A 27,829-nucleotide genomic window follows, 5' to 3' on the forward strand; every position below is an offset into this window, starting at 1 on the left:
TCTAGACTAGATCTCAGATTTTCTCTCCTGCCAGAATGACTTCGGAGGACACAGGAGTCTGGTGAATAAATGGACCACCTTTCTCAAAGCCAGACTGGTTTGCTCTGTGCCAGGTCCCAATGGCATTGACACCCACTTCGATGAACTACGTAAGTAGCTGGTGGGTTTTCCATAGGACGTTGTGTGGACCTTGACACAATTACCACGAACTAAACTCTCCCTAATTTTGTTTTTTCAAACAGAAGATGTATTTTTAATGAACTCTAAAGATCCCAAAAATCCAATTGTCTATGCAGTGTTTACAACATCAAGGTAAAGAACTTTCATTACTGTGTTCATGAAACTGCATGGTTTTTTTTTTTTTTTTGCTTGTTTTCCAAGTATCTGAAATTGGTGAAAATAAAATCCTGGAAAGAATGTTGCTTTAATAATCATTGAACTATCATATATGCTAACGTAGCTAAAGTCAGTTATTAGGAAATGTTTCTTTTTCTCTTTTCAGTTTCTTCCTACCTTTAAAGTTTAATACATACTCTAGTTATGATGGTTCATATCTGTAATCTCAGCATGAGAACTGCATAAGGATCTCATGTCTTCTGAAAAATATTTACACATGTAAATAAGAAACTTACTTTACTAATTCTATATGCATGGCATTTTATTATAGTGCAATCTAAACAAGTATTCATTACCTCATTGCTTAATACAATAATTCTCAGATTTGAATGTGCTTGAGAACCACTGAAAGAGCATGTTGAAGTTCAGATTCTTATATTTTTTAACCATCTAAGGAAAAAAATTGAAATTAGAAAAAAATAATGTCAACAAAAATTCATATGTCTCCCCTGATTTCCCAGAATTTCTGATTCTAAAGAATGGGGTAAGCACATACACATAAGATTTCAAGTGAAGAATTGAATCATGTAAAATGCTATAGTCTCAGAGGCCAATCAATAGAATAGCACTGAAAGGCAATCAGTAATTAGGCTTATGTTTACCACAATGGTAATGAGCATTTTTTATCTTACTAAAAATATGTTATAAACACATAAACAGAGTGAGAGAATTATAATGACCTAACTGGAGCCAACTTGGCAAGTGAATTCTCATATAGGCATTCTAATAACATTTATGGAACTTTATTCACAAAGCAGTGTTTTGTTCTTTTTTTAAAATTTTGTGCCAGACAATACATATTTGGTCTAATTTTTTTAAAAAAGAATGGGGTATGCTAAATTTCCAGTTTTACCAAGTCCCACAGTTGTGTTCATGCTACAATAATTGTAGGGCTCCACAATTTATTTTCCACTGACTTCATGGATAATAAAGATTTACATGTTTTCTGTAGTAGGTAGATGTTTGATAGTGAACAAGTAATAAAAGCTATACATAATGTTCAGAAAGCCTTTTGATGCTGTCTGATTTTATCAGTTGACTAAGAAAATATAGAGCAATAAAGGATATCTACCCTAAAGACTGGGTTACAAAATATGATGAAACTAATACAGGTTATTTGCTATTAAAATAATCATGAAACATTAAATTCTATTACTATTTATTGTGAAAATCAGCACCCTGGACTCAATAATTGATATAGCTGAAGAGAAGCTAGCCCGACACAGCAGTTAGAAGCTCCTTCCCTCAGGACACTTCTGGTCTTCCTAGAAGCCTCCACATGGAGAAGTTTCCAATAATAAACTCTTAGGAACACATGGTTTTTATTTGGTGTGATTTATAGGCAGTTTTCTATGGGGAGAGATCAGTTAAAAGATAAGAATTCCATATTGTCAATGTGCACAGCTGTTTAATATCTTTACATAAGCTATATTTGTCTAACTGCATTCAAATGCAAACTCCATGACAGCTCGACTTTCAGTCTGCTGCATTTACCTGATATTTGCTTAGCAGAATCATGTGACTAATTGCTATAATTATCCACTTTTACTGAAGCATAATAACTACTCATTTAAAACTACTGTCTGGGTTAGAAAGAGATGATATTTGAAGTGCCTTCACAAATGTCAAACTCAGTTATTTGATCTAATATATTTTGGTGACTTGAATGCTTACAATGATAAAAAAAAAAAAGTAAAGCCAGGCACTAGTGACTCATGGCTATAATCATAGATATCCAAGGGGCAAGGGGCTAAACCTGAGGAGAGAAGTTTGAAACCATCCAGCCTGGTTAAAAAGATCATATGACTCTTCAATTAAGCACCAAAACAGAAATAAACCTGTGGCTCAAATTGTAGAGTACAAACTTTGAGCAAAAAGAAAGAAAGAAAGAAGAAAGAAAGAAAGAAAGAAAGAAAGAAAGAAAGAAAGAAAGAAAGAAAGAAAGAAAGAGAAAAGATTAGATTCAGCAACAAGGTCCTGAGTTCAAAACCCTAGTACCAACAAACACAAACACATACACACACACACACATACACACACATATACGCACACATCCTTCACCTTAAACAATTCATTCTCTGTCCGATTCAGTTTGCAAAATTCCTACTTAAACATTCTTTTTTTGCCAGTCCTGTAGCTTGAACTCAGGACCTGAGAACTACCCTTGGGCTTTCCTCAGGGATAGCACTCTACCATTTGAGCCACAGCACCACTTCTGGCTTTTTGTATGAATGTGGTATTGAGGAATCCAATTCGGGTCTTTGCTCATGCTAGGCAAGCACTCTATCACTAGGCCAAACTCCCAGCCCATCTACTCAAGTATCCTTGTTTAGAAGTTTCCTGGTTTCTGTAATTTTAGTCGAGAGTTATATAAAGTGTGTATTTTATTTTTATAGTACACTAAAACCAAATATTAATTTAGAAATGTGCATCTAAATATGTCTTTTCCAGTAAAGGTTAATAGTTCATCAGATGTTTACTTATGCATATACGTATATTCTATGAACAATAAATATGCCACCTGTGCTTTCTAGCTTTGAGAAATCATAAATTTGTTTTCTTGTGCATATGAGCTAAAATCATCCCAAACAATATCTTTGATAGTTTCAGTTTACATATATGTTATGTAAATTAATATCTGAAAGTTGATAGCCTTGATCTCAACCATTTTCATGCAATCACAAACACCTCTGTGGGTGTTCTTTTTCAGCAACATCTTCAAGGGGTCGGCAGTGTGCATGTACAGCATGAGTGATGTGCGGAGGGTGTTTCTTGGCCCCTATGCTCACAGAGATGGGCCCAACTACCAGTGGGTGCCATATCAAGGCCGAGTCCCATATCCACGGCCAGGAACTGTAAGTGGTTTGAACATTTAACAGATTAAATGAATATCTTTTCTGCCAAATGTAACCAACAAATGCTGATGGAAACATTTAACGACAGATAAACAAAAATTCCATGACTATAAATAAAGAAGAAATCCTTCTTTATTGCTATGAGTTAATAATTTAAATTAATTAATTTAATTTAAATTAAATTTTAATACTTTGCCTTTATTGCCAATATTTCTTTTTTGTGACATAGAAACTAAATGGGCAGACTTCTTTTATTATTGAGATATAGTGGAACTGTGCTCCATAGTGGGTTGAAACAAACAGGATATATATGGGTATAGCTCTATGTTTGTAGGTTAGTTTTTGCATTCAACAACATGTTAGAAAAATATATTAAAAACTAACATCTTTTCATGTAGTCAAGATAAATCCCACTTGAAAAAGACAGGTGACAAAATGTCCAATCAGAGTCTACCTTAGATAGTCCAACTGTTTCTGCTATGCTACCAGCCAATGTCTCCTTGTTTCCTTGGCAATCTTGGGAAGACTAGTGTTAAGTTTGGACACAACTAAAAAGGAAACGAGCTTTGAATCCTCATTTTAATTTAGAGGAGAAAAATGTAAGTCAAGAAGTAGATTGAAATAGTAAAATAACATGAAAATTTGGCATCACTATAATACATGATAAATGGATAGAATCACTCCGTGCAACATTTTCTAAAGAATCTCTGAGGACAATGATTTCTTATTTAATAACAAATCTCATATTTGAAAGTCAGGCATCATATAGTTTTGCTGAGATCTGATTGAGTTCAAGTAAAAAGTGTTTTAGTTGCTTTCTTAAATATAGGGCATAATATTCAGCTTTCTCTGCATCACTTGGTTTATATTAGGAAACATGTAAATATTCACATTTTACAAATATTGTTTCTAGCTGATCAATCTTGTAATCGAAGCCTAAGTATGATTTCAGAATAATGACTAAGATGGAATATCTATTGACTATAAAATGTCAAATAGGTTTTTGTATGAAAAATAAATACTTATCTTAATGGCAGATCATTTTACTGAGTAACAGGTTTATATTCCTCCTTTTGACTGGTACAAGTAAGTATGTGCTTAATGAGAATCAACTTCATTTCAACATGCTTGATAGAACTTCATTTGTTTCTATTTTGGGAACCAGAAAGAAATTCAATGTTTTATCTGAATCTCTATATTGTATGTGGAACTAATAGTAGCAAGTAGAGCAAATATAGATATTGCTATACTGTAGATGGGACAAGAGGTTTTATAGGGATTTGTAAGAAATTTCAGGCAGGGCAATGTGGCTCACATCTGTAATCCTAGCTTCTTAGGAGGCTGAGATCTGAGGATCAAGGTTCAAAGCCAGCCCAGGCACAAAAGGAACGGAGATTCTTATCTCCAGTTAACCTCTAGAAAATGGGAAGTGGGGCTTGGCTCTCTGGTAGGGCAGTAGCCTTGCACTGATAAGCTCAGAAACAAAGCCCAGGCCCAGGGGTAGGGCAGTAGCCTTGATTTGAAGAGCTCAGGGACAGCACCCAGGCCAAGTTCAAGCCCCATGACCCACAGAGAAAGAGAGGGAGAGAGAGAGAGAGAAAAAAAGAGAAGGAGGAAGAGAGGGAGAGAGGGAGAGAGACAGAGACGGAGAGAGACACAGACAGAGAGACAGAGAGAGACAGAAAAAGAGAGACAGAGAGAGACAGACAGATACAGAGACAGAGAGAGACAGAGACAGAGACAGAGAGAGAGGGGGGTGTATAATGGACCTAGTAGTCAGTTCAGAAAGTTTAATTCCCTCACATTTTTCAAAGGTACTTGTTATGAGAAATAAATCACAAACACCAAGAGTTAGAGAGAGGGCAAAGGAAGGATTATCTAATTGAGGAGCCAGAGTTGACATCTCACTATGAATAAAATTCACTTGGACAAACTTATTAATACCAAAAGGTGCCCACTGAAAAGTGTCATTCCATCAACGTGACTGGAAATAAAAAAACATACTACAGGCTCTTGAAACAACGTTATTATTTCAGCATATCAGCTAAGCTGTAGTAAGCTCAGAATAAAAAAGACAATTACACAAGAAAATAAATTGTAAAGAGAATTAAAATATGTTCCCATGCTTTAATTTTCAATCATAGAATACCAACATTTTCTAACCTATTTTTCCAGATAGTAAAGATGCACAAAAATATTTTTTCATACATTTTTATTGTAATTAATAGAGGGGTTGCATTGTATTCATCAGATAGAGGTACATTACTTCACAAATATTGATATCCCTTCTCATGTCCTGTTTCCCATTTCCCTTCCCCCTCCCCCGTCACAACTTGATTTCCCCCTTTCCCTCTCCTATTTCAAACAACCAATTAAGCATTTATAAAATATATCAGACAACAAGGCAAAATATTGTAACAATATGAGATAACCAAGGGACAGTAAAAGAGATGAGAGATAACATAGTACCTCAAGGACAGCAATCACTCATTATATGGCTTTTGTTTCTATATCCTGGAGGTCCTTACATTTAGCATCACACTGTATGGCCTTATGTATCTAGATTTTGTTCTATTGGCACACAAATAATTTTAAATGTCACTAGATGGGTTTTGTTGCTTCTTTCTATAGCTTTTTGATTTCATAGTATGGTCAAATGATTTTATAATCTACTTAAAACCAGAAGTTAATCATTATTTTTATTATATCATTGTATTGTGTGTCTATACAAATATATACATATAGTTGTGTATAGAGATAATTTCATTTCAAGCAGATCTACTTCAATCCTCATGAATTATTAATGATTTTTTTCAAGGTAATGTCAGAGACAATTGATTTCTAATTCTAAGCTTCTTGTAAGATCAGTATCTTCTCTAATTACATTTTGTCTCTCAAGCTCTTACATTAAAATGGCAGAAATTATTTAAGTATGAATCACAAAGCATGAGATTAGAGATACTGTATTCTATGAATACTTGTACCACATAATTAAATGCAGAGAAATGAGACAGAGTACAGCTCCCTCATTTCTGCTTGGTTGCCTTCTATGGAGTGTTTCTGTCCTGAGTGGACTTTATACCACCACACAACAATGAATCTTTTATGACTTCTTGGATCAATATCTCTTTGGTCTGGTCATGATGTCCATTCTAATTGATCAGTTAGCCTGCTGTGCAACTTGCCACACATCGTATAATACCCTTTCTCTAGTTGAGTGTATTTTGTTTATTGACATCATTGATGGTAGGTTTGCAGGGTTAGAAAATTATTCTGACTTTAATCCAATCAATACTTGCATTTAGTTACACTGAATTCCTGGGAGGAATTTCTAAGTTCTTCAGAAGTTGCATGCTTAAGAAATAAGTTGTGATCTTTACATTTACTAATTTCAGTTGATAATGATTATTTATCAGTAATTATTGTTGATTAATATATCAGTTTAAATATAAGTAATACAGTAATCAGAGTTAAGATTCCTAAACCATTATGATCATGGCCTATTGTGTAATTTCTGATCCTATTCATTAGATGTTAATCAAAAAGTATCCTCCTTTTCTTTTGCTTCATAGTGTCCGAGTAAAACATTTGGTGGATTTGACTCCACAAAGGACCTTCCTGACGATGTTATAACCTTTGCACGAAGTCATCCAGCTATGTATAATCCAGTTTTTCCTATTAACAACCGCCCGATAATGATCAAAACAGATGTCAATTATCAATTTACACAAATTGTGGTAGATCGAGTAGATGCTGAAGATGGCCAGTATGATGTCATGTTTATTGGAACAGGTAAAGTTTTAACTTCAGTTGTGTTTTTATATCAAACACTGAAGATAGGTGTGATAGACATTTGCAGATAAAATTCATCTCTAACCAATGTCTAAAAATCTGTTATTAGCAATTCATTATCCCTTTAGAAAAGTTAAGATATATTAATTGAAAATATCTTTGAATTTCATTGAACTACAAGCAAATCAAGCAGGGATTACATGAATAATCACTGTTGATTGTTGAATCATAACTCTTGTACAATGACTTTTGTAAAAAAAAAAAAAAACAAATACAGACTGCTAAGACTATATCTGAAACTCACAGGTCAATCAGTTAATAGTCATTTGATGGAAATCTTCTAGAAAACAAAAGTTAGCATAAAATTTTGTTCATTTTTTCTACCATTTAATGGGGAAAAAGAGTCATTGTATCATTAGACACATTTTCAAATATTTTAACAATGATATTTTAGTAACTATAATTACAAATAAAAATTCCCAAGAATGTTTTCAGAATTGATTCTATTATTGCTACGATGTACTATTTCATTTTCTTTGACTCTCTCTACTAGTAATACTATTTTGGGAAATACCATCTACAAATCTGGAACTTGCTGTTTAGGATCAGATCTCAAAGTAATAAATTTTTAGTCTCCTTTAACTTGTTAACTTACATAAATCAAACCATTATATAATAGAATTTTTTCCGTTGGTGAGAAACAGAAAAAAATAATATAACTACAAGAGAATGACATCCATGCCTTGCTTTAAAGAATTAAAGTTTTATAATAAAGTTGTAAAATACTTGTGCTATTGGGTGTAACAGTGTCAAATTCTGAGCAATACATTATAATCTATTTTCACAGGTAAGAAATTTTCTGTATTAAATAAAAGACTCCCAGTGAGACTCAAGGCTGCATAAAAATCAATGTATTGTGAACCCCAACTTCAGGTTGTAAATTTTGCTAGAAAAAAATGTAAGAAATATAGTATTTCTTCAATAACCATCATTTTTTCTATCAATGCCAATTTATAATTCAATCTTCCTATAGAGTAATTATAAATTGCTAGTGATCTCACACATAGTTTACTTCTGGCTTAAAAGTTCTTCAAAAGTCCCTTCCTTACCCTCAAAGCAACAAATTTGCTTTGGCGAACTTTACCAATGACAGCCAATCACAGACTTTTAATTCCTCTCTGACACAAACTGTCTTTAAAGGCACCAATTTCATAAGAATGTTGAAAGTCTGATGGTGTGGACGGCTGCAAGTCAATACAGACTAGGGTCAGTTGTCAGCAAAGTAAATTGATTACAGTAATTTTATCTCTTAACTAAGTTTCACATCATAGCATATTGATCCTAGTTGAGTAATCTGATTCAATTTGTGTGAAATTGTTTGAAATATTACTCTGTAAAAGTTGATCTGAAGTACAGATAATGCTGTGTTTAGACACTAGAGATCTGATCATAGTTACTGACTAGATTAACTTAATTTTCCTTTAATCTTTGGTGTTATGAGTAGTCTAAGGTCTTGTAAACATGGAAGGATCATCTTAAAAGAGGCCTTTAAAATGTAAGAGGGATAAACTGACAGCCTTGCTTGACCACCCTAAAATCCATTGTCACTGATATAAGTACACTGAGTTATTTTTCTTACGGAAAATTGATCTTTCTTGGTAAAGGTATCCTCCAAAACTATCTGTTAAACTAGATGAAAATAAGCCATTTGGTGCTATTCAACAATTATTGATCAATTTTAACAAGAAATGAAATGTTTAAAAGTCAAACTTTTAGTTGAAAAAGACTTCTATCAAGCAGTAACATAAACCTATAATTTGAAAAAATAATATTTTTAACTAGCTGAATAAAGTGACAACTCCTACCACTGAAATTTTCAATAATGAAAATTTAAAAATTAAGATTTGCTTTATCTACACAATGTACTGACCTGTATGAAATTGAAATATTTTCAATGCCCCAAATTGATTTACCATTATATGCATTACTGGAAAATTACCATAGTATGTAGTGCAGAGTGGTTATCTATAGAAATCATGTTCTTGACTTTCCTCACTGTGTGCTTATTGAGCTCTCTTTAAGGGCTTTCTGATGCTATCGGGTTTCAGTGGACAGGATGAGTTAGCCAGTGACTTAACAATATTCCTATAATTTACATCCATATTTATATCCATACCAGAGTACACTCATTTCAGATTAGAAATATGAAAAAAATCTGTTACTACGTCAAACTGATATTATATCTAATATAGTTCTTCTTCTGAGATAATTGATCATGAATGAGATTTTAAGACCAATAGACTAGAAATTCACTCCAATATGCCAGTTTCTACAGTGCTTATAATTTAATCTTTTACAAATGTGTGGTTTCAGGATAAAAACTTCAATGCAATAGTGTTCTTAAAATTAGTGACTTTTAAATATATTTTTATGATTGTTAAGTAGTTGCACAAAGGAGCCAACATTCACCAAAGCAATTTATGAATACAGGGTGTCTGTCTTTACAATTTATCAATTGTAATGCATTCTAGTGTGTAACATGCTAATGTTTTGACAAAAAACAAACAAATGGAAAAGAAGATTGAAGTCAAAATGTTCTTTTCTGGACACATCCCTAATTCCTTCCTTAGCTCTAAGTTCTGTTCAGATTTATTCAAGTGGTGACCTTTGTTTTTCCTTTCTTTCAAAGATATTGGAACCGTTCTTAAAGTAGTCTCAATTCCTAAGGAGACATGGCATGATTTAGAAGAAGTTCTGCTTGAAGAAATGACAGTTTTTCGGGTGAGTGCTGCTTAATTTCAAGTGTCAACAAGTTCAATTGTACATCTTTCCCTCAGGACAACTGCATGCTGAATTTGGTATGGACAAGTAATCTAGCATACCTTTCTAATTAGCTTGTCAATTAGAAGCCAGACACTAGTCAAAATAAACCTTGAAACTTTCAATGTAAGTTAAATCTAAAGACATAAAGAAATATATATTCTTGGCTCAAATTCTGTTTTCTCAAAGATAAAATATATGATTTACACTTTTATATTATTTACATGAATTACTTCAATGAGCAAACTCCTCCCCCTTGCAAACCTTTTTATTTTTTTTTTCCATTTGATGGTATAGCTGGGACGATATATAGCCTTTGTGAATGCTTTCAAGGAAATATATGCTGTATGACAGAAATAATAAAGATAATTCAGTCACATTCACAAGTTGTTTCATCATATCTCCCTAAATCATTTCTTGGCAAAAGCATGTTTGAATGTTTTTTATTACTCATAGGAAATCGGTTCTAAGTTCCTAGTCTGCACACTTAGAAAATATAGAGATATGTGTCCCTTTGTATTGGATACCATATGACACAGGTAAAGTTTTTGAGGGCATTGAGTTTGAAACAGTAGAAAAAGAGAAAGGAAAGTGTCCGGGCTTTTACTCCTCGGTCCCTCCTGACCCGCAGGAGGGAGAGGGAACCAAGAAAGGAGAGGGCTGACTGACCACCAGCACCCAGCCCTCTCTCTCTGGAGGACAATCAGATGCGTCAGGGAGACCAGTCAAGGCAGGAACTCCTTTACTGAGGAAGTCCATTCAGCTAACATAGAATGCAGGAGCCTATCAGCACAATGGTAGGCGGGGTGGAGGAGGTACTCTCATTGAGGAGTATGCATGTGCTGTCCCAAGAGGGTAGAAGGCTTCCATCCCAGAGGTGGCCTTACTTTCACAAACCACAGCCACGCCTTCCAACTGGGCGCCAGGCACCATCTCAGCCAGGGGCGGTCCCAAGACCAGGGAATGAGCACTGGGCCACAAGTTAAGCCTCCTTTTACAGCATAGGTTTCCATTTCCCTGATGTGACATGCCCCACAGGAAAGAACGGAAGAGATATAATTCGGATATTATATCGATTGCTACTTTTGAAAAGCTAGATAATAGATATCATTTGAACTTACATTTTGATATGAATGATGTGTAAGACTTCAAAGAGAACTTATTTCTGAAAATGTTATTTTAAGTTGTTGGTGAAAACTAGAGCCAACTCGTATTTAGATATTTGTAACTGCACAATAAGTTTGAGTTGGAAGAAATTGATAGATCAAGTCTTCCAACTTCAGGTGATAGATACTTTCTAAAGATTTTTATTTTATAATAGTTTAATGTTCAGGTAGCTCAGCTAGCTTATCTATAAAATGAATGTGTTGGGTTAAATTGCCAACATTTATTGGCAAGCAAATTCTTTCCCAAACTCACCTTAACCCCATAATTGTGTACCTGGACACTCCTACATAGGCTCATGTTCACTATTCATTAGTAATGTGAAGACAAAATGAAGTATTTTACCAAGAGATTAGAGAATTAGAGATGGATAGGTAAAGAAGTATGGGTAGTATGATTGCTAATAGTATTTTATTGATTTCAGTTAACTAATTTCAAAATGAAATGTATCTAAAGTTGGTATGTTTAATAATGCTAGATTTAAAACTTGAAAATTCATAAAATTCTCATATTGGCTTCTTAAAACCAAACACTTTGGCCTTATTTACTATTTATATTGAAAGTAGGTTGTTAACCTACATTCCCCTTTACATTTCCACATGAGTTCCCTCAGGGAACGAACACATTGAGAGTTTAGCCTATAAATTTTAACAAAACAATTATCCAAATGGACTGTTATCCACTACAGAATGGATGTAGTTTTCATTAGCAAATTGGTATTGGGAAGTGGACTTGTGAATTGTTGTCTTTTGCTCATTTTCAGAGCCTAACATTTGTAGTCAACACATTAAATGAGTTAAACAGTATCAATGCAAAAAAAAAGAGGAAATTGGAGAAGCTAAAGATTCTATGGGCCTTCCTCAAGATGACTCAGCTTTGAGTATGCACCTAGACAAGAGGATATATACATTTGTAATGACAGCCATTGATCTAGATAACCAAGCCCCTGTTACTCATCAGTAGAAAAACAAAAGGCTATCAGTTGTATACATTTGAAGATTTATGCTGCTATCTCTGTTACTGATACAGTTATGAGACACGTCAGTACCCTACCTTAAAATTTAGAATTATTTCCAGACATTCTTTTTAAAACTAATATGGATTTCTTTATGCATTCCCTTTATCTGTTAGACATAATAAAATAGGACCCATTTACATGTGCATGGCGGAGGTGGAAGGGGTGGTTGAGGGTAGGATGTAGGCGTGCATGAGTGTGCATAGAAGAGGAATGATGCTAATTTCTGGTTGCACAGAATAAATCTTGCAAACCTGGTCCATTGATACCCTGTAAATTTCTGGCTCCTTTATGTTTCCAGGACTGACATTATCTATTAGTGTAATTAAGGTTTACTTTTTAGAATTGTTTGAATTCCAAACAGGACATTTTAGAAATATGATCTCTATTTCTTATTGTTACAAATATCTTAAATACGAGTTGGCTCTAGTTTTCACCAACAACTTAAAATAACATTTTCAGAAATAAGTTCTCTTTGAAGTCTTACACATCATTCATATCAAAATGTAAGTTCAAATGATATCTATTATCTAGCTTTTCAAAAGTAGCAATCGACATAATATCCGAATTATATCTCTTCCGTTCTTTCCTGTGGGGCATGTCACATCAGGGAAATGGAAACCTATCCTGTAAAAGGAGGCCTAACTTGAGGCCCAGTGCTCATTCCCTGGTCTTGGGACCGCCCCTGGCTGAGATGGTGCCTGGCGCCCAGTTGGAAGGCGTGGCTGTGGTTTGTGAAAGTAAGGCCACCTCTGGGATGGAAGCCTTCTACCCTCTTGGGACAGCACATACATACTCCTCAATGAGAGTACCTCCTCCACCCGCCTACCTTTGTGCTGATAGGCTCCTGCATCCTATGTTAGCTGAATGGACTTCCTCAGTAAACGAGTTCCTGCAAGTTGGGAAATATACACATAAAATCCAGAGATCTGAAGAATGAAAATATGCTAGGATACCATAAGACTGAAAATTATGCATTTTATGTGTATATTTCCGAACTCTCTTCTCTCCTTTGGTATATGAATAATAAACCAGCAGGGTGCTGGGGGCACATGCCTGTAAATACTAGATACTTAGAAAGCTAGTATGGTGGTTTAAAACCAGCAGGGCAGGAAAGGCCTGGAGACACTTATCTCAAAAAAAAAAAAAAAAAAAAAAACCTTGCAAAATCCAAAAGTTGGTCGAGGAGCTGTTGGTCGAGGCTCAAGTGGTAGAGTTTTAGTCTTAGGCAAAAATTTCAGGGACACCATCACACACACCCTGAGTTCAAATCTCCAGGATCAACTCGTGAATAGTCTATGTGTACAGCCTATGTGTGCATATGCTCACATTCACACATATCAAATTTATAAATGGGAATTTTATTTAAGCTGAACTGTTAAAAAGACTGCCAAAATTATGGAAATTAAAAGCCAATATTTGTGCTTGTAAAGTATTCTATTTTGTTAGTTATTTTTCTGCTTTCCAGAGAAATACACAGCTTACACCTGAGACTTCTGTTGTAATTTATTAACATTTTTTTTAGCAGTTGTGGGGCTTGAACTCAGGGCCTGAGCATGGTCCTTGGACTTTTTCTCAAGGCTAGTGCTTTACCACTTGAGCCACAGCCACTTCCAGCTTTTTTCTATGTATGTGGTACTGAGGAATCGAACTCGGGTCTTTGTGCATGCCAGGCAAGCACTCTACCACTAGGCCAAACTCCTGGCCTCTGTTGCAATTTATTTATGTTGCTCTTAAGATACTGCTAGTGGCTAGACAGAGTGGCATATATTCTTATTTCAGATGCTCAAAGTGAGTAGATGATGATCTTACTTCAAAGACAGCACAGGCAAAAAAAAATTAGGATATGCCATGCAAACACATAAGTCTGACATGTTGTTTACAACTGTAAATCTGACATAGGTAATGAATAGAGGCATAGCTCATAAATTCCTCAACTGAGGCTTGCCATAGGAAAAAGCAAGACCCTATTTGAGAAAGCAAACAGCTGAAGTTATAACTTCAGATTATATAATCTGTTTAGGATGTGAGAGCTCCTGAGTTCAAAACTAAGTACCACTAAAAAGAAAAAAAGAAAATATCTTGAACAGAATCCTGTATCAGTCCCAAATATCTGATTATAAGTAAATAATATTGTGTTAGCATAGAAATAATTCATCAGAAAACTTCAATTTTGTGAGAAGTTGGTTTGCCACTGGAAATACCTCTCCTGGCACAAAAACTTTACTAGTTTTCTTCCATGTTTTTCCTATGCATATTGTCATTATTATGTCCTTGACACTGAAGTAGACAAAACATTCTTGGGCAGAGTTTAGAGAAATATTTACTTTCAGCAATCTATTCTATCAGGAAACGTCCATACATATATTGTGGTCTAGCAATTGGAATATTTCACTGTCAAACTTTGTTTAATTTTGCAGAAGAGAAAAAAAACAGTACATTAACATGATAGACATATACAGTGAAAAGTAAAGGAATGGAATGATTTCTATATTTTTTATTTGAGCCTTTTATCATCTCCTTTAAAATAAAATACAACAAAAAAGGTTAACTTGAACATTTTGATACTTAGACAAAAGAAATAGCCAAAGTTCAGAGTTAGAGTCATCCTTATATCTGACACATTTGAATAATTTTTTAAAAGACACATATAATGCTAACCAACCTGCTAGTTTCTCATATTTTTATTCTGTATTGGACCACATTAATTATGCTCTAAATTGACTGAGCATACAAATTTCATATCAGTTCTTGGATTGCAACCTGTCCTGTTCATCACCATCACAAGATTAATTTTTAGGAAGACACCACTGGACACTCCAGTGATTTCACTCATATTCAACACACTTCTATTCTGGGTGAAATTAAATCCTTATCACTGGGAAAGAAAAATATTTGTTGGCCATAAAATTTCCATTTTAGAGTAAAAAGGTTAGGAAGCAATAAGAGGTGAAATAAAGTTGGCATTTGAGTTAGTGCCAACAAATGCTGATTTTCACCTAATATTCAAAACAGCATGAAAGAACTACAGCACAGTTGATATTTCATATTAGTTGTAATCAGAAATCTGAATTTGAATCATTTTTTCTGATTTTCAGCAAGTTAAAGCAGTAGAGCATCAGTTTCTTCTCAATATGAAGAGTAGGATTCTGAGCAATTCTTTAAGTGTTTTCAAAAAAGTTAACCTTGTCGATGTTAGCTATTGTCAACTAGTTGTAAAAAGAATTTGCTTTAAAATGCTTAAGCCAAATACTGTATATCTTATTTCTATGTTGTTGTTGCTACTGCTTGTTTGCTTATTGATTTGGGCTAATATGGGAATCAAACTCAGGGCCGGGACACTGTCCTTTAGCTTTTTCATTCAGTTCTGGTGCTCTACCTATTGAACAACACTTCCACTTCTGGCTTTTACTGGTTACTTACACATAAAAGTCTTACAGACTTTTCTGCCAAGCTAGCATTGAACTGTGATCCTACAATCCCAGCCTCCTAAGTAGTTAGCATTATAGGCATGAACCACATTAGCCCTATCCTCTTATTTCTTAAGATACTGTACTTATAGTTTATTAAATATTCAAAATCACACAAAAGCCTGACCTATGCTGTGTTTTACATGAGCTCTTCGGTATAGGCTTGTCTTTCCGATCCAGTCCAAGAGGTTTTTGCTTCTGAAACATTTTAGTGCTAAATCAACTTGCAGTGCATTTAGGAACAACAGGCTTATTTAGAGTAATAGTGCCTGCAAAGGATTGCTAGGCAGTTACATCAATAACACATGCATTTTAGAGCCAATTTATAAAATATTCCATGAACAGCTGAGCAAACAAATGAAGGCATTTAATTTTCATTCAGATGTAAAACATAATTGATGCTTTCCAAAACCTACTCTATTAACTCATTCTAAAGGAGCTCTGTGTGCTTAGCATCCAGCAAGCTATCACAGAATCTCCTGGAATCAGCAGGTTGAAAAGCTTAGCAAGTGCAAAAGTTTAATAGGGACTAGATTAAAATATCTGGGAAAAAATAGGATAAATTGGAGTCATAGAAAATCCTGAAAAGTTGCTAAGTTTTTAATTTCATTTTTACTCGAACACCAATTAAATTTGCAACTGAAGCCAGTTTCGTGGAAAAAATGCTTATGAAGCTACATCTGTTTTAAATGTAAGTCATTTATACCATCAGCGAGCTCTCAGAAAAAAAATATAGCTCATTTAAACGGATGTCATCTTAATATATTGTCTATTAAAATTCAACCACAGGCAGTGTATAGCACATATTCTTCCAGACTGTTATTAATCTTGTGGCCCAAATAATAAATAAGAATCCATTAATTAAGAAACTCTAGGACCAGGAGAATGTTGAATTCATAATCTGGAATGTGGAGTGCATTAGGGTTCATTTCATGTTCTGCAAATTTGTAAATTAAATAATTTATTTTCATCGGCCTTATAGATGTTAGCTGTTTTGTTATAGTCAATGGATATGAAACAAATGAATATAATCAATCAGGTTCATTTTAAAAAGAATCTGCACCTAGCTAACTCTCTTTTCATTTACATTAGTTTGTTCTGCCTAAGAAGTTGTAATTTTTTTCATGAAAACCTACAAGATGCTAGTTGATTATGTAGTCACATGACTATTACCATCTGAGCCTATTATAACAGACAAAATAGCTTTGGAACTTTTTCTGCTTTGATTAATTTGTTATAATTTCACACAAAACTAAATATTACTTTCAGTCTTTTCTATTGAAGCTGAGTGCTTGTGATGAATTATCCTACTGAATTTTATGATGTGATGCTACAAAATGCTAACATTCCTATCTTGGCTTAGATACAATTCAAAGATACTGCATTCATTAGTGTCTTTATGATGGATCATTATTATATTAAATAATGAATATTATTCATTTAACTATGAAAATGGAAAACTATTGGAAATCTCTAATTTGCCTCCATTAACATTAATGTACATCCTGTATCTTTTTGTCTCATTTGTGTCTCAGACAGGTTGTCTTAAACTTGTTAAGAAAATCTTTTGCTCAGTTCAGACACAGGGTTTGAAGTAGAGATATTGCAGCTCTGAAGCAGCACAGGGGTAGCTAGCACCACAGAGTTATGAGTGGAAGACAAAGAAGGCAGCATGGAAAAAAGAGTGGGGAGGAGGGGGAAAGGACAGGTAAGCTTGAGAGTCAAGGCTGCAGAATGATATTATGATAGTAAAGACTAAGATAAAATAGCATAAGAGGATTTCATAGAATTAGTCAAGGAGAAACAATCACGATACATGAAATCTAGCACTGAACTTCAGCTAGAAAAACATCCATTCAGCAAGGTAGGGGTCGTCCATAACTTCAGCTCCTAAAGCTAGTAGGCTCTTTCTCTACAGGAAGAGGTAGACACAAACTGAAGGGATAACAAAGGATGAATGATGTGTAGAATATTTATATTATTTTAAAGGCAATTCCAGATAGACTGAAAGTTGAGGAAAGATATTGTAGAGGCTGTCTGGCTTTGAATTATATACAAATAAGACAGGAAAATAAACCAAGTTAAATAACTAGGCAAAGATGAGTTCATTCGCTTAAAGTTATAATTGAGAACTTTTGTCAACTATAATTTTAGTCACTTGTAAAATATCAGTGAACTAAACAGCTCAAATGATTGTGTCAAACTCACTAAGGGGGAAACAACTTATAATTCATCTGAATTTTGCATTTTTGCTTCTCCTCTTACCCTCTCGTCTTTAGCCTGGTTCCTACTGTGGGTCTTTTGCTTTCTGATAAGTTGACAAAAAAAATCCAGCAAGAATTATACCTAGGGTAGACTTTCAGACATATCCAGTCAGTATTAAAATGAAAATAGAATTTTTGGTGGACATGTACGTGCACAACTTTGATAATCATCCTTGACTATACTCAGATTGACTATACTCAGATTGACTATACTCAGATGATAACATGTATAACACTATTTTTCTACTAGTCCTCAATTCCTGAGTCTTGGGATTCCATCAGACCAGTCTGAAATGGAGGTGGAAAACTCAGATGATAGGAGATAAATTATGTGTGTGTATGTGTATATTTATATTTATGTATGCTTAATCCACTTATACATACATATAGTTACAAGCACTAAAAAAGAGAAAGTAATGAGAGTAATTTGAAAGAGCATTGCACAAAATGTATTTTAAAGTGTTTTGTGTGTATTATCTTTTTCTTCTCAACAACCCTATAGGAAATTAACTCATAATGTACTTTTTCAGAGAAAGAAACTGAATTACTTGGTATTTACATATCTGGCTTAATATCACTTTACTGTCCAGATGTGAGTCACAGCTTAAGTACATACAGCTTGTCTTACACTTTAATCTGTGTGTTCCCTTTAGAAAACAACTTTAGTTCCCTAGCACAGAGAGGCTTTAAGGTCATTCTCCCACCTAAGTCTCTTTATTATCCATCATCTCTGAATCCATCCAGCACTCTTCTTCTTAGCATAATAATTATATCTTCAATGGAAGATGTGATTAAACATGTAGTCAATGAGAATGAATCCAAAACAAAAGCTGATAAGCTCAGGCATGTGGTCTTTCAGAGATCCACATGCATCAAAGAATAAGAAGTATTTATGCAAATTTATACATATCATAATATACAAGGTATGAAAACAATTTTTGTGCATTGTTGGTTGTTAACTCATGACTTATTTTTCATATTACTCTGTTGGCATGAATTATAGATCTTTGCAGATTGACTCATCATCTTAATCATATGAAAGTAATAGCATCCCAGATGAAGTCTCACCATCCTTCTCAGCCGGAAGCTGGCCTAATACGATCAACTCTCATTCATTGTATTAAGATCTGAGTGGCTTTGCCTTAAGCTAGTTTTCTCTTTATGTTTTTTGACAGCCCTGGGGCTTGAACTCAGGGCCTGAGCACTGCCCTTGAGCTTTCTTAAGGCTAGAGCTCTACCCTTGGAGCCACAGCACCACTTCCAGCTTTGTCTATGTATGTGGTACCAAGGAATCAAACCTGGGTCTTCATGCATGCTAGGCAAGCACTCAGTCAGTAGGCTAAACTCCTGGCCTAGGGTTCTCTGTTTAAAGTGAAAGTGTTCAAAGAACCCCAATATCAAAAAGAGCCACTGTGAGGTCAAGATAAAATAAAAGACATGGCAATTAGTAATCCTGTTTCAATGCATATAAAATCATGAGTATTGTCCAAGTCACAAAAATGACTATCTTCCCCATCCTGTTTGAGGAAAGGGGTGTGATGAGGAAATTTCTACTTGAATTTTTACACCAGTCACTGGATTGTCCTCATGATCTGCTCTCTGAAATGGTTTATGAAGATACCTAGCCATAGAACTATCTCTGAAATTTGATAGAAACCAGAACAGAATAAATTCTTAACATTTTTGTTGCTACTGTTCTTATGGTGGTATTTGGGGGTTTAAGCTCAAGACTTTATAGTAGCTGGGCCCTCTACCATTCGTTACTTTGTTTTTGAATACATTTACATCCACAGAAGACTGGGACCATGGTTTTTCTATTTATGCTTCTCATGCAGCTATGACATCAAGCACACAGCATCTTATCCAGCTTTTTAGTAGTTTTGATGGAACCTTGTGAATTCTTTACCCTAATTAGACTTGAATGAAAACTCTCAGTCCCTGTCTCCCGTGTGCCAAGGACTGTAAGCATAAGACACCATGCTTGCCTATAAAGCCATACATTTTGAAACACTTCCTTAATCACCTAATTAATACCCCTACCCCACCCCCCCAAAAAGTACTTTTCAGTACACTTTTACTGAGTTAATTTTTATTGCAACAAGCAGGAAACTATATTCGATTGGCTATCTAGAAGGATGACCTTCAGGTTCTTTGACCTAAGAATATTGATGTTGATATATTTATCCACTCTACATTTGACACTTACCTATGCAAGCTTCTTCACTGTGTCTTAATTTCAGCCATATTGCATCTTGTGAACACAGAAGTTATCTCTCAAAGCTATTGTATGGTTCTTTGGGAAAGTTCATTAATGACTAATGATTCTTCAATACTTTCGTTTTGTCTTCTTTAGGAACCAACTTCTATCTCAGCAATGGAACTATCCACTAAACAGGTATTATCACTATTTATTATTGTCAATATATATTTTGTTCATTTCTACTGCAGTTTGATAGATCTTGTTTTCTAATATAATTCATAGATTTGTTAACAACTATATGCAGTGGCTAAAGGAAAATAAATACTACTCATGTTAGCTAGGAGAATGGAAACAAATGGTGTGCTAATTGTGTTGACATCTTTTTTCTCATTTGTATTTCACAGTCTAGCTTCCAAAAATTATTTGTGCAAATTTCAATTTCATTTTTGGCTATTCAATGGAAAATTCTTAAAACTTAGTAATTACTTTCATCTTTTATGAGTATAAAAAATTCAAAAACTAATGTCGGTGAATATTTTAGAATAAAAGTAAAATCTCTAATATACTTCTACTTTGCCTATATGAATAAATATATGTTATATACTAACAAGATAAAACCATACTTATTAATATATGTTTTAAAGATATTGACAGGAAAGTAAAAATGTTTGCTAAATATTTGAAATTAGAAAGTAGAGTGACCCTCCTTGGTGTAAAAACCTATTTGCGGAACTGTGAAAAATAGAAGTCACTTGGCTTTTCTTCTTCCTGAACCATTTACATACATGTCTTAGACCAGCTCTATCCCTTGAACAAAACACTAAGTTACTGTGCCAATGAAATTCAATGTGTATTCTTTCCACATAGATGGATTAAAATAGGTTGATAATCTCTAAGTTATTTAGACAACTCCAAGTGCAGATATCATTGACCTGATTCTGGATCTCACACTTCAGAAATATGTGTTCACCTGTTCTTAATATTTAAAAATTGTCACATGTTGGCAAGGAAGTGTGGGGATTTCCAGGATGGGACTAGACGGGGATAATCTTTCCTGTAATGATTTTTTAAATTAAATGTTCATTCCCTGTTAGAACTCAGAGTCAGTCGTAACTGCATTTCCTCTGTACCTACTTCAGTAAAACATTTTGCTTTAAATTAAAGAAAACCTTATAAACGATTGTCTACTAATGCACCATATCACCAACTGACCAACAAAATGCTATTAAATACTCTGATAGAAGAGTGTCCCTAGCCTACACTTCCTCTGAAAAGAAGTTGGATTTATTCAATTTATTATTTAATTTCATTCATTCTTACAAGCTTTCATTTTATGCCAGTCCTAGGAATTGAACAACTTGGGTGCTGTTCCTATGCTCTATTTTGCTCAAAACTAACACTCTACTACTTGAGCCACATCATCACTGTGGCTTTTTTGGTTATTAACTGGGGATGAGTCTCACTGACTGTTTTGCTGAGGCTGGCTTGGAACTACCATTCTCAGATCTCAGCCCCCTGAGTTGTTATAATTATAGGCATTAGCCACTGGCCCCTAGCCTTATAGGCATTTTTAAAGAAAGGCAGTCATTTCAAGTGAAATGAGTAGTGTGATAACTAATTATCTGGGTAAATAGACTGATGACTTCTTAAGTCATGGCCCCTGACTTGTTAAGGAGGCTCTTGAAAATGCCTGTGGTGATGTTAAATCAGGCAGAAAAAGCACACTGGGTTTCTTGCTGGTAACTGGATTGTACTCATTGATGTCTGCAAACTGCCTCTATATTTCATTTGGAAAGTATAATTACTTTTTCTTATCATTAATAATCCTAGAGTTTGGGTAAAATTGCATTTATTTTTGGCCTTTTGTAACATTTTAGATTCTCATTACAATATTTCACTTGTCATCAAATTTTACTTTCAATGCAGTATGTTTGCTTCTCTCCTAAAGAAACATGCCAGATTTAGATATTTTCTTTATTCTATCAGCTAACACACATCTAAAAATGTATATGCTTGAATTTTGCTTAGGTTTTTCAGAATTAGTAGCTAACCATAGACATTTTTCCTTGCGTGACTGTGTGTTTAGTAAGTGTTCATGTGTGTGTTCGTGTGTCTGCGTGTGTGTGTGTGTGTGTGTGTGTGTGTGTGTGTGTGTGTGTTTGCTCAGGTCCTGGGGTTTGGACTCAGGGTCTGGGTCCTATTTCTCAGCTTTTTTGGCTAAAGGCAAACATTCCAGCACTTTAGTCACTCCCAGCTTCTGGGGGGCATAATTGGAAATAGAGTTTCAGACTATTATGTTCTCACTGAATCTGAACTACACTCCTAAGAACTTGGCCCCCTGAATAGCTACAGCAGCTTTTTTGAAGTAGATAGATCATTTCTTTTGGCTTGTTATGTTCTGATACATTAAGGACATCCTTGTGCTTCTATATTTGTTATAACACTCTAAGTACTTCTTCATAAATTGTATATTTATTTCATTGTTTTATCCTATTAATATTGGTTCCACTTGTTCTTTTAAAAAGTTTTTAAAAGAAAAAGATTTAGAAGAATAAACAGCTTTTCCTTCTAAGCATTTACCCATTATTTCTTAGCCTGGGCTGAGGGACATTTAAGTGGATTATAGCAAAATGTTGAGCATTTTGTAGTATATATATCATAATTTTTTTCTTTATTCATTAGAGAAAAATTATATTTACCAGGATGAGTGCTTCCACAACAGTTAATTTTTATTTTATTATTTTACCCTTTTACTTTTCCATCTTATTTCAAACTTCTTGCATTGCTTGTTGATTTTGTGTGTTATAATATCAGAGAATCACTTGCTCTTAGTCATATTTTCCAGTCCTGGCTGGCAGACTAACAACACCTGAGCCATGCTCCTTTCTAGCCTTCTGATATTAAAATATAAGTATCTTGTTAGCTTTCAGCATTTTATACATAAACATCTCCTCTTCTTTAAAAATATCCTATATTCCAATACATACTTCAGCTGAGTGTTTTTACAATTCATAAATGAAAGTCTTTGGAAACATAATTTTAATTATGTCCATGTAAATGCAACTTTAATTAGATAATCTCTGTTAAAAGAGCATAAAAATGTTTAGAGTGAGACTTTCCTGAAACTTTTTTACATCTACATACTGGAGAAAATACAGCACCCTTTGGAAGTCTTTTTACTTGTGTATTACCATTATATGCTCTCACATACACACAATCTTTTATTTAAGGCTTATTATACTATTAATCAATACTATTGCTCAAGCAAAAGTAACTATGGAACTAATGAGGGCACAGAGAGGATAAATCATATATATGTTACATTGGTTCATCTTTGATTAGGGAATTTTCAAGGGGGTACTGAAATCCTAAAGTAATAGTTGCTACAAGTGTTCTTATCTTAATATTCTATATTCTTTTTTTTTTTTTCTTCAGTCAGTCGTGGGGCGAGGGCTCTGGGTCTGGGCACTGTCCCTGCGGTCTTCAGCTCAAGGCTTACTCCTGAGCCTGGGTGTTGTCCCTGAGCTCTTAAATTCAAGACTACCGCCCTATCCCTGGAGTCACAGCGCCACTTCCAGTTTTCTAGTGGTTAATTGGAGATAAGAGTTTCACAGACTTTAGTGCCTGGGCTGGCTCTGAACTGCAGTCCTCAGATCTCAGACTTCTGAGTAGCTAGGGTTACAGGCATTTGCCCCAGCTCCCAGCTCACTATTCTGTATTCTACCTCATTTAATAGCTTCAAGTTTACCATTTCTCTGGTGAGTTCATAAAAGTACTCATGTAGTGAATTAAAAACCTACTTTATGGTTAAGGACATTAGTCCTTAGAAAAACCTATGTGAGTATCTGCAGAGCACACAGAGTTAAAGTATGGCAAGGTCAATCTGCCAGGCTTACCGACAGTGATGCTTCGTCCACACATATTAACTTCTAATTTGTAGATGGCACCAAGTAAAATTGGTTTCCCCTTTGACAATATTTTCCATGTGATGTAACTTGTAGCGTTATTTAAAATTAGAACAAGGCAGCTTCTTAGCTTTGAGTTGGTTTATCTAATGTCAGTCCCCCAGCTTCACCTTCCCCTGCTAGGTAGAGGGCATTGAACTTCCCTGGCAATGTCACAGGGCTGCAAGGCATCAAGATCAAGGGTCAAATGTGTTTTGAAGACCATCCAGATTACATAGCCGGAATTATTATTAAAGGCCCTTACTCTGCTTCATCAAAATTATTTTCAATAGAACTGAAAATAGAAAATTAAGAACAAAACACTGAGGCTCTAAACATGCTTTTCTTTTCTTTCTTTCTTTCTTTCTTTCTTTCTCTCTTTCTTTCTTTCTTTCTTTCTTTCCTTTCTTTCTTTTGTTTAGAATTAATTAAAAATAATCTGGTTTCATCAAATGCTTAAGAGTTTGCTCTTCTTCCAATTTAATTTGTCATTTTATCTTAGAAGATGTTTCATAAGCAATAATACATAATAGCCTTTTGAGCTTCATAAGTATAACCCGTTGTTTATAAGGCAAAGTAGCTTAGACAAATGTCATGTTTTCTCTCATATGTAAAACCTAGATTTTAAGAAACCATATGTAAGTAAAAAGAGGATAGTTTGGGAAGAAGAGGACCAACAATAGGGAGAAAAGAGAGAAATGGGGGGATTGAAGATGATGACTGTACATTACAGACTTGGATGAAAATATGGAAACAAAATCAAAATCCACTGCTTTGTACCAAAAAACCCCAACCTATAAAACTAGATGTAGAACTCAAGACAATTCTCATAAGAGTGAACTCTCTCCACAGCAACAATTGTATATTGGTTCCACTGCTGGTGTGGCCCAGCTCCCTCTGCACCGGTGTGACATTTATGGCAAAGCCTGTGCGGAATGCTGCCTGGCCCAGGACCCTTACTGTGCTTGGGATGGCTCTTCGTGCTCTCGCTATTTCCCTACTGCGAAAAGGTAGGAGACATTAAACATCCAATAAAATTGATGCGTGTAAGATTATAGAGTTCCATATTTTAGAACAACCTTCTTCAGAAATGCACTTCAACATCTTTTCTGATGAAAGAGAGATATGGTGAAGCTGGTGGTAGAAGTTGTTTTGTTTCCTTCCTTTAAAAAGGACACAACAATGAGAAAGTATGTGCAGTAGGAAACCTAGGTACTAAATGAAGGGAAACACACGGCTTTCATAATTGATTGAAGGACATATATGACAGCATAATGATGAAATTGGAAATGATTCTTTGGCCACTTAATTTTACCTGAAGGGAATAAAATCAAAGTACAGATCATGAACAGAACTGAGACTAAGCTTAGTACTGTTCAACCAAAATGTGGTTTTGCCCAAAAATGCTTCAAAATTTCAATGCCACAGCACTGTATACTGTACTTAAATTTTAATAAAGCATTTGTTTCTTGTTTAAAGAGACAAGTGTTTCGTTATGTTTGGACTCCTAAGAAATACAAATCAATACAGCCATAGAGAAAATCAAGTCCATGAGACTCATCTCTAATTATCAAAACATGGAAGCAAAACTGAGTCTCAAAGTGGTAGAATATTAGCCTTGAACAAGAGATCAAGGACAGTGCTCAGGCCCTGAGTTCAAGCACCAGGACAGACAAAAAAAATGTCCTTCCGTCATTTTTTTCCAGTGACCATCACATAATGCTATCTTTATTGATATTTAGCAATTTAAGAGTCTAAGCAATGAGAAATGCAGATGAAATAACTCTTAGTGATGATTAAATATGGACCTAAAAATAATACCATGCTTATCAGCCTACAGGAAAATAAAATACAAAGTAGCATTACCAAGCCTCCTTATTTTAGAAGTTTTAATTTTTTATCATGGGTAATGTCTAAAGAGCTATACACATTTATCACTATGGATCCATAATAGTACTAAAAATATGGTTTATGTTAAACTAAAAAATGAAAATTATTTCCTGGAAAAAAATTGTTGTGCTGTTTAACTTAGCAATATCCAGGATGAAGTTAAAAGCAAAATCACAATGACTTCTATAAGCAATCTAAAACCTGTATATTACATATTTGAAAATGTATGATTCAAGATTGGAAGAATCTTCATTAACACATTTTTATGCTTCACAGAATTCACTTAATGCAATTTTATGTCTTTTGAAAAGATGTTGAGTCCTTACAACTTTTATATTCTTTATCAGTCATTTTTCTAAAGCATAAATGGCAGTGAAAAAATGAATTTCCAAATGCTTTGTGGTTCATATTTCATAAGTTCTCTTGTTGCTTCAATTTTGAAATGTGCAACATCTGTTTAATTGTTGCACTAATTCTACAAATAGAAATCTCTATAAATAGTTTAGACTTCTAAATTTCTAAAAACAGTAACAACTTCCATATTTCAATTCTCAATGGCCTTTGTGAGATTTCTTTCCATATTTTTTAGTGATGATAACTAATTTTGCACCAAAACAATGCCTATTAAAAATAGCTACAAAATGGGTGGGGAGTTTAGCCTAGTGATAGAAGTGTTTGCCCAGCATGCATGAAGACCCCAGTTTCATTCCTCAGTACCACATACACAGAAAAAAAGCTAGAAATAGTTCTGTGGGTCAAGTGGTAGAGCTCTAGCTTTGAGAAATCCCAAAGACATTGCCTAGGCCCTGAGTTCAAGGCCCAGGACTGGCAAAAAAAAAAAAAAAAAAAGCTCCAAAACAGGGAATGAACATTTAACTTAAAAAATCATTACAGGAAAGATTATGCCCGTCTAGTCCCATCCTGGAAATCTGCATATTTCCTTGCCAGAGTGTTTCTACTCTTTGTGTGTTATAAAAAGCCATTCCCAATATATAGCATAATCCTCAAACTACAAATCTTTTTGTGCACCATAAAGACAACAGTCTTTCTTTCTTTCTCATAATCAACCATAAGCAATGGTTGCTAGAACTAGGCAATTCTTGATTATGGTTGACAATTACAATGCTCAGCTCTATAGAACCTATCATCCTCTTTGAGGCATAAGACAGAAAAGAAATTTTTATTTTTATGAGCAAATGTAGTTTTTCTGCAAAAAATAACTCAGGTCTTCTGTCTTACCAATTCTGGCTAAAGAATAAAAATAGTGTTGGTCTTAAATTCAGCATGTAGTGCTTTTCATTTTTTTCTTATTTCTTTCACTAGAAATTGATGTACAATCATAGAACATGTTAATTAATGAATAAAATTTAAATGTTGACATAACCAAAAGAGAAATTTAAAATCAAAATTGAATAAAGAATGATCAGTTTAAATATTTTAACATCTTATGAAAGCCTAAAAATTATATGTCAGCATAAGAAAAATATAAAATTCATGTTAAGTTTAATCTTTAAGTTTATACATTAGAATCAGGAAAAAGTTTAAGTCTGTTCATTGAAGAAATCTGTTGCTACCCAAAATGTTTGTGCTTTTTCCCTCAGAAGTTAAGCCTAAAGTTTCTACATATTACATTGTTATTAATTGTGCTCTTTTAGCAAAATGGCTTATATATTTCTATTGATAACTTAAAATATTATAAATTCATTGCTAATATGCTGGCATGCTTCTCATTGTTATTTCTTGGAGACTACTCTTACAATTAGACTGAAAGTATTTCAGTTTGGTATAAGTACACCTCTTCTAAGCTCCTGAAGTCTTAATATAGATTTTTTTATTTCTTTTTATTCTTGTAAGAAATTCCTAAAGAGGTAAAATAGACATATAATATTACCTTCTAAATAATTATTTTAGACGTACAAGACGACAAGATATAAGAAATGGAGACCCACTCACGCACTGTTCAGATTTACAACACCATGGTAAGTCAGTACTTTTAGCCTGCTAAGACCAGACTAAAAC

The 27,829-nt window shown here is 34.3% G+C and overlaps 1 protein-coding gene across 2 annotated transcripts in view; it reads left to right on the forward strand.

The window, feature by feature from the left end:
* Nucleotides 1-27,829, forward strand: part of Sema3a (semaphorin 3A) — a 415,318-nt gene that overhangs the window by 361,726 nt on the left and 25,763 nt on the right. For both annotated transcript variants that reach the window (XM_090332888.1, XM_090332889.1), the window contains 8 exons: nt 35-149; nt 243-312; nt 3,107-3,251; nt 6,824-7,043; nt 9,733-9,824; nt 20,130-20,171; nt 24,773-24,930; nt 27,722-27,789. In XM_090332888.1, the coding sequence (XP_090189014.1) occupies nt 35-149; nt 243-312; nt 3,107-3,251; nt 6,824-7,043; nt 9,733-9,824; nt 20,130-20,171; nt 24,773-24,930; nt 27,722-27,789 (910 nt within the window). The remainder of the gene's footprint in view (nt 1-34; nt 150-242; nt 313-3,106; nt 3,252-6,823; nt 7,044-9,732; nt 9,825-20,129; nt 20,172-24,772; nt 24,931-27,721; nt 27,790-27,829) is intronic.

This window comes from Megascapheus bottae, chromosome 5, assembly GCF_031878675.1.
Source record: "Megascapheus bottae isolate mThoBot1 chromosome 5, mThoBot2.hap1, whole genome shotgun sequence".
NCBI lineage: Eukaryota > Metazoa > Chordata > Mammalia > Rodentia > Geomyidae > Megascapheus > Megascapheus bottae.